General features: G+C 43.6%; 1 protein-coding gene across 6 annotated transcripts in view; it reads left to right on the forward strand.

The window, feature by feature from the left end:
- ERBB4 (erb-b2 receptor tyrosine kinase 4) overlaps nucleotides 1-14739 on the forward strand; it is an 801677-nt gene that overhangs the window by 764977 nt on the left and 21961 nt on the right. For all 6 annotated transcript variants that reach the window (XM_088667872.1, XM_060282295.2, XM_060282293.2 and 3 more), the window contains 3 exons: nucleotides 987-1133; nucleotides 6479-6576; nucleotides 10751-10921. In XM_088667872.1, the coding sequence (XP_088523998.1) occupies nucleotides 987-1133; nucleotides 6479-6576; nucleotides 10751-10921 (416 nt within the window). The remainder of the gene's footprint in view (nucleotides 1-986; nucleotides 1134-6478; nucleotides 6577-10750; nucleotides 10922-14739) is intronic.

Consider the following 14739-nt stretch of genomic DNA (forward strand, 5'->3'; position numbering starts at 1 on the left):
CCCAGGTTCTTAAATGATGAAAGAACCAAGTAATATTCATTTGTATCTGCTGAGGATTATAACAGCAAACTGTTATCTTTTATGCATTCAGGGAACATGTTTCAGCTTTGAACCAGGGGTGAACCTGTGGCTTTGAACCTGTGGCCACTCCAGAAGTTGTCAGCCCAAACACCCACCATCCCCTGCTATTGGCTGTGCTGCCTGGAGGCAGCTGATGTGTGTTGGAGTCCAACAACGTTCTGTATACCATAGGAGCATGCAGCCCTTAGCTCACTATTGACTATACTGCCTGCAGCAGTTCTCCAGGGTGTCACACAAGGGACAATCCTAGCCCTACCTGGAGATTTCTGGGCTTGAACCTGGGACCTTTTGCATGCAAAACAGATGCTCTCTATCTCTATCGAGTCGCATCTCATTTCTGTCTTAAATTGGAATAAAAACAGATTGAAGGGTGGATTAAAACAGCTAAAAAAAATACACTTTGGCCACAGTCCCCTGAGGAGCTAATCAAGACCCTAACTATTCAATCAATGAGGCTTCCTCAAGACAACTTTCTAGTAGATTGACCCCAGCAACAATACGAGAACAGAGTGCTGGGATTTTTTTCACAAATCCTTTTTGCATCAGTGAAAACTGCTTTTCTCAGTTTGCCATATGAAATGACCCAGTGTTGGATTGTGGGCAGGAAGAGAGCCAGTGCTCACAGAGAGCTCCGTTTCCTTGCACAGGAGCATCACCTACCATGTTGCAGGGCGGGGGGGGGGCAGTGATGTTTGAACACGTGTGGAGGGACACTGGAGTGCATTTTCTCTAATAGGCCTCATGAAGGAGCTCTGCATTGCATGCTCCTAAAACAAGACCACACATGAACTGGTGCAAATCCCACAATAACCTTATATCGGCTCAGATAAATGATTCCTAATGTGTGTATATTCATGTTTCAAGTATGCATTCATGAAAATGTGACCGTTGCTTTTCTGTTTTAGGTGTCACCATTTGGGAGCTTATGACCTTCGGCGGAAAGCCCTATGATGGCATCCCAACAAGAGAAATTCCTGACTTGCTAGAGAAAGGGGAGCGCTTGCCACAACCTCCGATCTGCACAATTGATGTTTACATGGTGATGGTGAAATGTGAGTATTTCTCGTTCGGCTGCAGCTCTATATGGATGAGCTGTATTGAAGCTGTGTTCTGTTACAGCTTGCATTCCCTACTCTGTAATACTGCTTGCCGTTTTGAAGCATTATATTCAGGTGGTTACACCAATTATGTCTAAATATTACACACAAGCCTCTAACGCTTGGGAAGGATGTGAGTCTGTTGGAAGACGCTTGCATTAGCTTGGGTTCTTATTGCCAGCAGATAGTGTCAGACATTATTGCTGTGAAGCCAAAATTGTAGCACACAAATTGCTGTCGTTTCCATAACGATTGATTTGTTAGATGATAGCATTTCACATAATTACGGTACCCAGGTAGTCACTCATTAAAGGTTCTAAAGGGGTGAGAGTTGACTCTAAATGACATAATGAATAAGAATGAAAATCCAGTGTGTTTTATTTTTTTTAAAAAAAAAAACTTGGATTAATATGAAAAAGACCGAGCTTTTGGGAGGAAGTGTTCCAGTGTGGAGAGGCACTGATATTTTAGCTGCTAAATATGCATCTTTAAGGGCAGGGGGAGAGAAGAGTTAGGCGAGAATCCCGAGCAAATCATTATTATTTGCGCTATTTGCAACTGGATGCTCACCAACACATCTCCCCCCCTCTCCCAATGTGCACATGCTAGAAAATGTGACCCTGAAGCTCAAGCTTCTAATTTAAAAAGAATTAGGAAAGTCTCTGTGGTGTTTCTGACTTAATTTAAATGAGATTAACACACAGCCATTTCCTCCACGTGGGGTTTGGTGCTCGTGTGTACAGATGAAAACATTAAACTAAGAGTACGAAGAAGCTAATCCTGCTAACCGCCTGAGCTGACAGGCTGCTGCAGCAGCAGCACACAAGAGCTTTGTTGGGGGAGGCCAGGAATCATACCAAGTTCAGCATCACCAAAGAATCACAGGGAGGGGACCGTGCCATTGCTGGTGGATGCTCAGTCCCCAACTTGTTGAGTCACGACTTCCTTCCTTCTGCAACGGCATGCAAGGTAAACAAAATTAGCATTCAAGGACTTAATTGCAGAGGATGATGACCTCATAACAAGACTTTAGGACATGAGGCAAAACCATTGTTGAGGGCACATAAACCAGCAGCCAGCTTGAAGTCCTTCCTATATATGCGTAGCTACAGCTGTAGCAGTTAAGGTTGGATAAATATTTACTCATAATCGCATACTAGGGACCCAGGTGGCGCTGTTGTTAAACCACTGAGCCTAGGGCTTACTGATCAGAAGGTCGGCGGTTCGAATCCCTGTGACGGGGTGAGCTCCCGTTGCTCGGTCCCAGCTCCTGCCAACCTAGCAGTTCGAAAGCACGTCAAAATGCAAGTAGATAAATAGGAACCACTACAGCGGGAAGGTAAACAGTGTTTCCATGTGCTGCTCTGGTTTGCCAGAAGCGGCTTTGTCATGCTGGCTACATGACCTGGAAGCTGCACGCCGGCTCCCTCGGCCAATAATGCGAGATGAGCGCGCAACCCCAGAGTCGGTCACGACTGGACCTAATGGTCAGGGGTCCCTTTACCTTTACCTTAATCGCGTACTGTTTTGTTGTTTTCTGTAGAAGCCTGGTTGGTTTTAAGGAGTCATAGGTCCTCCCCACAGAATTCATACTTGAAAAGTGCCTTACCTGGTTTGGTTGGGACGTTTTGCTCCTTTGTATTTTAATTGGCTGGTTTAGGATGTATATGTGGTCCCCTGGGAAGAGAATACATATGTTCTGAATTGCACCACACTTTTGAGGTCTCAGCCACAGGTGTCAGAACGGTGGTTCTTTGAGGCTTGACATACAGGCGTGGTTGACATGGAAGCAATTAACTTGTTTTTTTCTGGGCTGCACCAGTTCAGACTGCAGGTGGAGATTCACATGCATGCTCCTCCCTGCAATATACTTCCCTTCTCATAGAATACTTTCCCTTGCTTCTCTTGTGTTCTTTGGTCAGGGAATTATTTCGTATGGAGGAGTGTTCATGTAAGAGTCCTCACTTGCAATTTGAAGTGGAACAAGGCAGGCTCAAGTTAACCACTTCAGGGGGATACAGACCAGAACCTCAGACCTGTAGTCATGCAGGCTGGTTCACATGTGACTCCTCTATACTTCACTATACAGGCAAGCACATACCAGCTCTGCAGTTTGCCTTATGCCTTAAAGTGGGGGAAGTGTGCAATCACACTAGAATCTCATACTAGGGCCATATGTGAGCATCTCATGATCTCTGGAAGTGATTCTACACTGGAAACCATTTGGCAAGATGCTCAAAGCTAATGTGGCGTTGTACTACTCTCATCTTGAGTTGTGTGTACAACTTCATCACTATCAGTCAGGTGTCACTCACAGGTCCTAGGTATTTAAATGGGGAAGAGTGGAGGTTTCGACAGATAAGGCCCATTTTATTTAGACTTCCTGCCAAATGATGACAGATTCCTCAAAAATTGCTGATGCTATCTTTTGGTGGAAGAGGCTTGCTCCAAGATAACTAGTGGCCGTTGCGGAGCAGAATATACCCGTTAGTGATACTTTGTGCCCTCGGTCATGCAGCCAGAGGAGTGGAGGAGAGCCAGCTATTTCCAGAGAGCCTTCCTCTGAGCCAGCAAGAAGAAAGATAAGAGGAAACAAAATGCCCTATTATGAAAAATCAAACATGTCTAGGTAGCAGCAGCCATAGTAATCAAGCAGGCTTTAGATGCGCAGATGTACTTCTGCAATGTAATCAACACGTAACAAATGATGCCGGGGGGGGCAATAAAAACCTTGACAGGGATATCCAAGAGCTGTCATATTTAATAGCCATCCCATTTTATGCTTCTGGAAAGCTTGGTTTCATCTCTACTTTATTTTTTGAGATAAAGAATTCCCCATAACATAATGGGGATCATAAAAAATGGAACATGATATGTAGACTGGATTAGAAACAATGGGACCTGCCCAGCCATTAGCAAACCAGTGTAGCTGCAAGTGGGGTTCAGAAGCTGTGTGATGTGTTGTTGTTTTTTATAGCACTAGGACACCTGTAATGAGTGACAGTAGCCCCTACAGCTTACCCCACACATTCTGCATTATACTGTGCCATAAAGATGAGGCAGAAATGAATAAAATGCTGCATAGAACAGAATCACCAGATAACTCAAGCAACTGAGTGAAACCTCAGACTCCAGGGGAAGATTTGATTGTGTGTCAGGTGTAGAGAAAATGAAGAATGAAAATAACAATACAAGGAAGTGTCTCAGAAAAGAAAAGGGATAGTTAAGATATGCATCATGTCATCTTGGAAGTGAGTATATTAGGACTCATTTCCTAGACTCCATTTCAACCTGGATCTGCAAGGCTAGGTTTGGCACTAGAACTGCCAGATCGATGACCTTTTTCAATAAAGAGAAAGGGAGAGCGAAGGTGTTAATTCTCCTTAACCTCCCCGTGACTTTTGATGCTATTGACCATGGTACCTCATAGCCTCCAACTTTTCCCAATCCAAATCCAGGACACCATGCCACCGCCACTCCACCATGCCACCTTGGCCTGCCACTGCCGCTGCCGCTGCCACTGTCCACCACCACCCCACACACACACCTGCAAGCACATCTACGCTGGCTTGGCCCACCTGCCACCTTACCTTCGTCAGCTCACCACCACTTGTGATGGGGCCAAGGCCTCCTGTGCCACAAGGACCACTGTGGCTGCTGACATACTTCCGGAAGTTGGCGTCGCACTTTCAGAAGTGTGGCCCGGCTTCCTGAGACACATCTGCAGCCATGGCAGGCCTCAGTGGAGGCCTTCAGGTGGCAGCGAATGGGGTGTTGGGACATTCGGGATTTGAAACGGAAGCTGGGGTGACGTCTGTTAATCAGGGGTGTCCTGCTCAAAGCAGGACAATTGGGAGGTACAATATATACCTCCTTCGAACACCCATGGAGGTTGAGAGTTGGAGGGCCCTGCTTTGCAATAGTTCCGCTCCAAGATGGTTTTGAAGAATGGGGATGGAAGTCTTTTACTTCTCCCTGTGGAAGCTTGACCTGCAGAGTCCTGCAGGGTTTGATCTTGTCTCCCATGGTATTTAATATCAATATGAAGTTGGTGGTAATAGTCTTCGCGGAATTTCAAGCAAGGTGTGATCATCATGTAAGTGTCACCCATTTTTCTCTCTCTCTGTTCCATCTGAATTATGAGAAGCAATGCAGTTGCTAAACCACTATGTGTAAGTTGTAATAGACTGGAAGTGGGGCAATAAATTGAAACTGAATCCAGGCAAAGCCGTGGTACTGTGTTTGTGGTAGGTTCTTGGGTCCAGGCTTTGGAGGAACACCCTGCTCTAAATGGGGTTTTACTCCTCTCGAAGGAGCAGCTGTGTACTCTTGAAGCCATCTTTATCACTTGAATAACAGGTGGAATCATTGTCTAGAAATGCCTGTTCCAACCTCCAGCTATAACCTGACCACAATTATCCATGCTCTGGTAACTTCCAGACCCAACTATTGTAAGCATTCTGTGTGGGGCTGCCTTTGAAAACAATTGAGAGATTGCAACTGGTGCAAAATACAATAGCCAAGATCCTTTGGGGCACTGCCAATCAGTCACATATAAAACCTATTTTGAAAGGACTATGCTAGTTGGCAATCACCTTCGGAATACTTATGGTGACATATAAAGCCCTAAATGACTTGAAGTCCAAATATCTGAAGGAATGTCTTCTCCTCCTATATCACCATGCCATTGCATGTGCAGAGGAGGCCCTACCGTACTTAGCATCCTTTTGCCAAGTAATGTCTGTATTGTGTGGGTACATGGGATGTCCTCCTCTGTTCTGGCACCAAGCTTATGGAATGACACTCCCCCCCCCTCATCCCTGATGTGTGTCATGCTCCAATGTTATTGACAGGTAAAGACAGATCTTTGCCCAGTGAAGCGAAGTGCATTGTGGATTAAGTGTGTGTTTTACTAAATTATTACCATGTGAATCTTATCTGTGATTAACATGTTTAGCTGCTCAATATAATTTTATCTATTTTTGAACATGGTTCATTTTTATTATTTTACTGTAAATGTAAAGGGCAGGTTATAAGTACCATAAGTAAAGAGTAAATATGCTTAGGATTTCTGCTCTTAATAAGTAAGCTTAAAGCATGATAGGGAACAAATATTTAGGAAATGAAAATGTAAGGCATACTGAGTATAGTAAAGAATAAAAAGCCCTAATATAGCCAACTTCAGCTGGGTGGTTCCTTGAGTTTATACCTCCTCTTAAGGACTGAACTGTTTTATGAAAAGCCATACATTGCTTGTTATTAACAAGAAGCATTTTTCCTCTCATTGTATCGGGCCTTAGGTTGGATGATTGATGCGGACAGTCGCCCTAAGTTCAAGGAATTGGCTGCTGAATTTTCTAGAATGGCTCGAGATCCTCAGAGATACCTAGTCATCCAGGTGAGCAGCTCTGCAGTATCTATTTCTCTCAGAATAAGATCATTTTAAAGGTTACACAGGGATGAGCTCTTTTTTGGCTATCAAGTAAACCTTCACAAGTGTACCACTACTATTCCTGGTTTCTGGCTAACAGTCCTGTATAATGCATGGGTTTTCCAACAGAGTTATGTCACAAATACATTTCGGAGAGTTGCGTAATCACGTAATCTTGGTTTTTTTTTAAAAAAAACTTTAAACTGCTAAGGATGTGCAAAGTTGTTCTTAGAAATTTTGGTAGTCAAATTAGGGATGGGCGAATCAGACTATTTCCTGCCCGTGTCATTTTCTGCTATAATACGCATTAATCTTTTTTTAAAATACGCCAATATCAAATTGCATATTTTCTCATATACAGTATATATATATATATATATATATATATATATATATATATATACAGAGAGAGAGAGAGAGAGAGAGAGAGAGAGAGAGAGAGAGAGAGAGAGAGAGAGAGAGAGAGAGAGAGAGAGTTTTCAAAAATCAAAATAAAATCAAAATGCACGTACAGTAGTATGAAAACTTGCTAGATAACTAAATCCCAATCTGATCATTAATCTGTGAGGTGAAGACTAGGTCGATTCATATCAGAATTCACAAATACTGAAGTTCTCAGACATCCCTAAATCTAATGAAAAACTCCTTTTGAGTTTCACTGAAATTCCTCAGGCAAAATCCAGTGGGTAGCCTATGGGTGTACAAAAGTAAAAAGGTAAAGGTAAAGGGACCCCTGACCATTAGGTCCAGTCGTGACCGACTCTGGGGTTGCGGCGCTCATCCCATGTCATTGACCGAGGGAGCCGGCGTACAGCTTCCAGGTCATGTGGCCAGCATGACAAAGCCACTTCTGGCGAACCAGAGAAGCACACAGAAACGCTGTTTACCTTACCTTTACTTGCACTTTGACGTGCTTTTGAACTGCTAGGTTGGCAGGAGCTGGGACTGAACAACGGGAGCTCACCCCGTCATGGGGATTCGAACCGCCAACCTTCTGATCAGCAAGCCCTAGGCTCTGTGGTTTAGACCACAGTACCACCCACCTCCTCATACAAAAGTAGAGATGGACAAATTGGTCTAAATTTTGCATGTGACTGTTACAAAAACCATTCTGTCCTATTTGTCATTGCATGTGTGGATTCTTTTTGAATCGACACCACCATTATCTGAACCACCATTTACAACGTGGTCCAATGGATGCCTTTCAAAATATTATTTATTCTTTACACAGGGTCCAGCCACTTCTGACTAGCTAACTAAAAAGCACAGCAGCTGCTGTGCAGATTGAACTAGAACCAGAAATGGCCCATGGTAGTGGAGACATTGTGTGAGTGGAGTGGGAGCACACATGGCTGCCCCCATTGCACAGAGGTGCTCCATCTTCCATCTGCTCCATAGACAAAAAGAAGAAATCACTATAATTTCAAAGGGCAATATTCTATGGTGTCTTTCTGCAGAAGGAAGAAACCCTTCAGAGGAACAGGAAGGAGGGCAGTTTTCACCATCGTGTCTCTCCCCTCCAGACCCTCAGGGCTCCCCTTGCAAATCTGCTGCAGAGGATCCCCGAGATATTTTGCCTCTAAATAAATCCCAGAGTCTCTCTGAAATTCATTTTAAAGGGGGGGGGGGTCTGAATGCAACTAGTTTCACACACCTGCACTTAAGATACTCACTGGAGTAGTGTGTGGTCATTTGCACATGGAGAGATCACCACAAGGATCAACAGCCCATTCCAGAGCATGACAACTCTTGTCAAGTTATGAGTTTCCTGGAGTTCAAGTAACTTGACAGACCAGTGGCAGGGGAGCAAGATGGATGTGGAAATCGACTCCCATGGAATGTGATGGGGTGGAGGAAGAAAGAGGACTGTCATTGTAGATGGACTGGGAAATCTGTGGTCTGTTTTGTCATGCATGATCTTGTTGAGATTCCTGTATTGCAGGGGGTTGGACTAGATGACTCCCAGAGTCCCTTCCAGCTCTACAATTCTCTGATTCTATGTTGCTGGACCACAGCTCCCATCATCCTTGACCATTGGCCATGCTGCCTGGGGCTGATGGGAGTTTGTTTTCCATTCCTGGCTTATAGGGATCTCTGCCTGTACTGGCTCTCTTCCCTTCCCCTCATTCAGCTAAAGAGCTGTATATAGTGAGAAAATATTTTCCCCATCACCGTTTGTGTCATTATGTTATTACGAGGCAGAACAACAAGTATAAAAATGACGTTTCAGTTAAATTATTTATTTTACTTCACACGCAAACCCGTATTACATTTTCATTTAGCATCTGCTCTGTAAGTGATTTCTTTTTAAAAAAAAAGAATATATACCAAATTCTCCTATTAAGCTGAATGGAAAAAGGAACGCTTTCCCCCTTTCTTAAAAACTTAATGCAGCTATTGAAAAAAACCCACCACCTTAATATTCAGTTTCCATGCTCAAGAGAGCCTTTTTAAGTACTGTAATAATTACTCAGATAGAGGTAAAATGGATTGATTCTTTTTTTGCTCAGTCGGGGGCTTCTTTGGCCAGTGTTTGCACAAAGTAGCTTGAACTGAGGCACTGAATATCCACGAGAAAAACCATTAAAATGTGTCAAGAAGTATTGCCAACTTGAACAACGTCAGCTGTCGCCTCGAGTGACATTCCCTACTGTGTTCCCCAGTGTCAGGCTTCTCTTCTTGCAAGGGGGCAGTGTTGAGAAGGGAAGTCTGGGACCTAACTGGTGGGGCACCACAACCAGGAGCAGATGAGTGTGACAACCTCAACAGCCCCCCCCCCAACAGCCCCTTGGGGAACTGATCCCCTGGTCCTTTTTCACCTGGAGATGTCAGCTATAGACCACCAGGCCTGCTTGCAGTCAGCTGTGGATTTGTGCAAGCGACTAAGCACCAGCTGCATCTAGAGAGACTTAACTAGTGTACCTAAAGGAATACCTCTTCCTATATCAACCTGCCCCTGGGTTAAGATCTCCTTTATGAGCCAGTATACTACATAACAACAAAGGTGAGGGCTATCCCATCATCAGCACCTCAGCCCCAGGAAAAGAGTTTCCACCCAGGCATTTTAAATTGCTCTGAATTTCAGTTTTGTTTTTAAGGATTTTAGTTGTTACTACTATGTAGTAGTAAGGGGACCCAGGTGGCGCTGTGGGTTAAACCACAGAGCCTAGGGCTTGCTGATTAGAAGGTCGGCGGTTCGAATCCCTGCAATGGAGTGAGCTCCCGTTGCTTGGTCCCAGCTCCTGCCAACCTAGCAGTTTGAAAGCACATCAAAGTGCAAGTAGATAAATAGGAACCGCTACAGCGGGAAGGTAAATGGCATTTCCGTGTGCTGCTCTGGTTTGCCAGAAGCGGCTTTGTCATGCTGGCCACATGACCTGGAAGCTGTACGCCGGCTCCCTCGGCCAATAATGTGAGATGAGCGCGCAACCCCAGAGTCGGTCACAACTGGACCTAATGGTCAGGGGTCCCTTTACCTTTAGTAGTAGTATGTGTGTACTTGGCTGTACATACAACTGAAAAGGGGTGATACATAAATGTTTTAATTAGATAAAATACTGTATAGGGATAATACTAACTTACCTTAGAGGGCTTTTGAAGATTCTTAGTGCTAAACGAAATTGCTAAAAAAAATGACGATGATGGTGATTATTAGTAACAGAATAAGGATATTATGAAAATTATTTCTGTCTATCTCTGTCTGCAATCATTTTAAATCCAGTAACACAAACATTTCACAAAAACAGTCAAAGCTTGTCAAAAGCAGATGGCCTGGGTCATCCTTCACCCCCAAATAGCACTATTACAGGAATGTAAAAATAATAATAATGGGGCTTTTGTTTGACTGATAACAGTTATTACACTTCTGTCATCATATTCCCAAGTTTTGACCAAGAATAATTTCCTTCTTTATTTAGTTTTAAAGAGCCGTTCAGAAAAAAGTGTAAAGGACAATAGAATTTGATTGGAGAAAATATGAGCACATAATGCACTTGTATAATAATGGAGGGCAACAATAATAACTAGACAGATAAGAGTCTATAGCTATTACAGAGGATTATTGGCAAGGCGAAATAACCAAAGGATGATTCTCTCCCCCCCCCCCCCCCGCCCTCATTCTCCATCAATGTACCATATCTAGGGTGACGATCGCATGAAACTCCCGAGCCCAAATGACAGCAAGTTTTTCCAGAACCTTCTGGATGAGGGAGACCTGGAAGACATGATGGATGCTGAAGAATACCTCGTCCCTCAGGCGTTTAACATTCCTCCCCCCATCTATACATCCAGGGCAAGAATGGACTCCAACAGGGTAAGAACAAACAATGATGTTAATGCACAAAACAACAATGATGTTAATCCAGAATCAAATGCGCACAAAGCCAACTGGCAAAGTCATCCGCAGACTCAGTTTAAATGCCACGTTCAATGAAGCCCACATTTCCCTAGGAAATGGAAGCACAAAGGGAACTCATTATTACTAGTATTATTTATTTGTCTTGTTAGACGCTTTCTTCAGAAAGTCTCTAAGCGACTTGTAGAAAAGTTCAGAGCAAGAAAGGCACAACATACAAAGCAGCACGTTTCAATAAAATGGTTCCAACAGCTTAATCCTGAGTAGGTGGGTATACGGCTGCAGCCCCAGGAAGACACTTCATAGCTGTTTCACAGAAGCTTGGACAGATGGCTGATGAACATGGCTCACACTGACACATACATTCAGCTGAGATTGACACACTGACCTTAAGACCTGGATGTGCCAGTAACGTGTCGTCCTGCCTGTCTGGAAGGACACTAAATGCATTCATGAGTTCATCTAGCTCTCTCCATATAAGCATTTGTATCTATTTTAACCAGGTGTATATTTTCCTTGATACAAAGGGTCAAATTCAACATAGCACTACATTTTTATTATTTTTATTTATTTAAATAAAAACCAATATAAAACGAAAACAAAACCACAAAATACTGGTATAAATACAAAGCCGTTTAACACACCTCACCCACTAAAAGAGGCTGAGGGTCTAAAGTAGCCTGTAATGGTGCCCGGCATGCCTCCCTGGGGAGCGCATTCCATCAGTGGGGAGCCACCACTGAAAAGGTCCACCCTCCAGACCTCCCTTGGAGAGGGCATATGGTGAAAGACCTCAAATGATGATCACAAGGTCCAGGCTGGTTCAAATGGGGACAGGAGGTATTGAGGTCCAGAGCCACGTAGAACTTTATAGGTCACAGCCAGCGCTTCAAATTGGTCTTGGAAACTACTGTAATTGGTAGCCAGGGCACTCATGCCAGAATTGCTTTTATATATCCTGACTGTCTTGTACTGGTTGGGAATCTGCACATCAAATTCTTTCCCAACTATAGTTAGCTTCTGAACTATATAGAGAACAGAATTATTTAGCTGAAAACAGCCCAAAGTAATAATTTGCACAAATGGATTGCGAGCAAGCCACTGAAAGGTAAGTAAGCTTAAATCATGATGGTTTAAGTGGCATTAACTTCATGTTTAACCGGGAGTACAACAGAGCAGCTTCTCTATTGATGCAGGAGGTCACACTGCCAGCATTTTCCCAATACACTCACGGAAGGAAGCAGTGGTGGGCATTCTGCACTCCTTGTTAGGTGGGCTCAGAGGAGTTGATTGGGCAGTGGTTTGCAAACTGGTCTTGATATGTTCCTGGAAGCGTGTCTGTAGAGCGTGCATGGTTTCCTCATGGAGAGAGGGGTGGCCCTCCATAACTGAAATACAATTGGCTGTGGATTAAGAAAGAAGCTCTTTCAGCAATGCAGTTTAGGAGCATTTGGAAGATAAAGAGGAGTAAAGAGGCAGTTTTGAGCAATTAGATGGAGGATAGCTGAATAGGATCCTTCTATGGAGCCCTGTTTACATGCAGGGGCTGGAAGACAGATGGTGTCTCCACTGAAACTCCTTCAAAACCAGAGGGGAGGATTAGCAGAAAGAAAAATGGGATGGCCCTACACCCCTTTGGATCAGACCTTGTGTACTTTTGGCTCTGTGTCTCTTCACCACCAATACCACATTATTACTATTATATACAGGTAGGTAGCCGTGTTGGTCTGAGTCGAAGCAAAATAAAAAAAATCCTTCAGTAGCACCTTAAAGACCAACTAAGTTTTTATTTTGGTATGAGCTTTCGTGTGCATGCACACTTAAGCTCATACCAAAATAAAAACTTAGTTGGTCTTTAAGGTGCTACTGAAGGAATTTTTTTATTTTACTATTATATAGTTATTTGTTTATACCCCGCCTTTTTTCCTTGATGGGACTCAAGTAGGCTTAAAGATAAAAATAAGAACTGCTAAAAGCATAGAAAAAAAATTAGCATACAATTATGCGTTGATAGAATTTAAACTATATACATATATACAAAATCCGTTTAAAACCTACAAATAATTACAATAAAAAACAGCACGGCACTGGCATCTTCATTAAAAGCAGTCCATTCTCAAAAGCCTGTTGGAACAAGGAAATCAGAAGGACAACAAGGAGGAGGGAGCCAATCTAGCTTCTCTAGGGAGGGAGTGCCAAAGTTTGGGAGTGGCCACCGAGAAGACCCTCACCCTCCCCAACGTATAACTTCAGAGGGAATGAGGTCCTCAGAAGGAAAAAGTTGTCCACCTCTCAGCTAAAGGCCCCAAGTAGCAGGGCTCAGAAAGGGCCAGCCATACAGTAGAAAGTTGTGCTGAGCTAGAAGGACCCAATGGTTTGGCTCAGTGCAAGGTAGCTTTCTGTGTTCATAGAAATCCCTGTTAGAATAACATAAACTTTCAATGGGGTATGCTCCCGTTGCTCGGTCTCAGCTCCTGCCAACCTAGCAGTTCGAAAGCATATAAAAGTGCAAGTACATAAATAGGAACCGCTACAGCGGGAAGGTAAACAGCGTTTCCATGTGCTGCTCTGGTTCACCAGAAGCAGCTTTGTCATGCTGGCCACATGACCTGGAAGCTGTACGCCGGCTCCCTCGGCCAATAATGCTAGATGAGCGCTGCAACCCCAGAGTCGGTCACGACTGGACCTAATGGTCAGGGGTCCCTTTACCTTTACCTTACACTTTCAAAATTAAATAACTGGTGATTGTAGGACGTTTACACGAAAAAGTGAAATGCATTTAAAACTCAGTCCACATGTTTCCCCTGAAAGTCTGTTTCCTTTTGGTAACTTGGATATACCCTTGTTTGCTCTAATGAACATTAACATTAAATGGGCCCATTATAATTGCCGCTATTATCATGAATGGTGAATAAATTGATGCAGCTTGGGCAGTTTATGTTCATTGTTACTGGAAAATTAAATTTTATAGCAAAGTTTCTGTGCTCTTTAGTAAAGCAGGCATGGAAAGTTGACATCTAAAGGGTCTGGAACTCTTTCATAGAGATTAAACTTTTTATCTAAAATAGGAATAAAAATGAATGTCTCATTAAACTATCCGATTAGTTGAATGGATTTTTTAAAAAAAGAAAGAAAGGAAAAGGAGGAATTTCTGTACCAGTGCTGGCACCAGGATTTGGGGGCTCCTTATCTCCCTTATCTCCCTGAGTCCCATTAGCTTGAATGAAGGACATATACAAACGGGGAATGATCTTGTGGCCCCTCTGGCCTTCTTATGTCCTCTGTGCAAAGGCACTGCTGGCCCAGTGGCCTTTTTGGCTGGTCTCTGAGCCACAAGAAATTCCTGTCCCTTCCACTCTCTGGTGCCGGCCTCCTTCCTGCTCTTTGTACATGGAACAAATCCCACTTATTGGGTGTGAGGCAGAGAATAAAACTCTGCAAGTTAGAGAGAAAGTGCTTATGATGAGGTATTGTGGTCGTGGTCGTCTTTCCTGTTGATTGTAATATTGATGGTCATTTTGCATGCTTTGCATGCAGAAGGTCCCACGTTCAAATCATGGGGTTACCAGTTATAAGAATCTCAGGTAGCAGGTGATGTGGGAAGCCTTTGCCTGGGACCCTGGAGCACTGTAGGCAGTCCGGGATAGATGGGCGAATAGCCTGGTCTAAGGCGGCTTCCAATCTTCCTATTTTAAGTTGTAAAACATTAGGGCAGTAGATGTGAAGGTCTGACAAGGGCTGCCCTGTCTAAGGAGTAACTTCTTGCTTAGAATCAG

The sequence above is a fragment of the Zootoca vivipara genome, chromosome 1, assembly GCF_965207765.1.
Source record: "Zootoca vivipara chromosome 1, rZooViv2.hap1.1, whole genome shotgun sequence".
In the NCBI taxonomy this organism is placed as follows: Eukaryota; Metazoa; Chordata; class Lepidosauria; order Squamata; family Lacertidae; genus Zootoca; species Zootoca vivipara.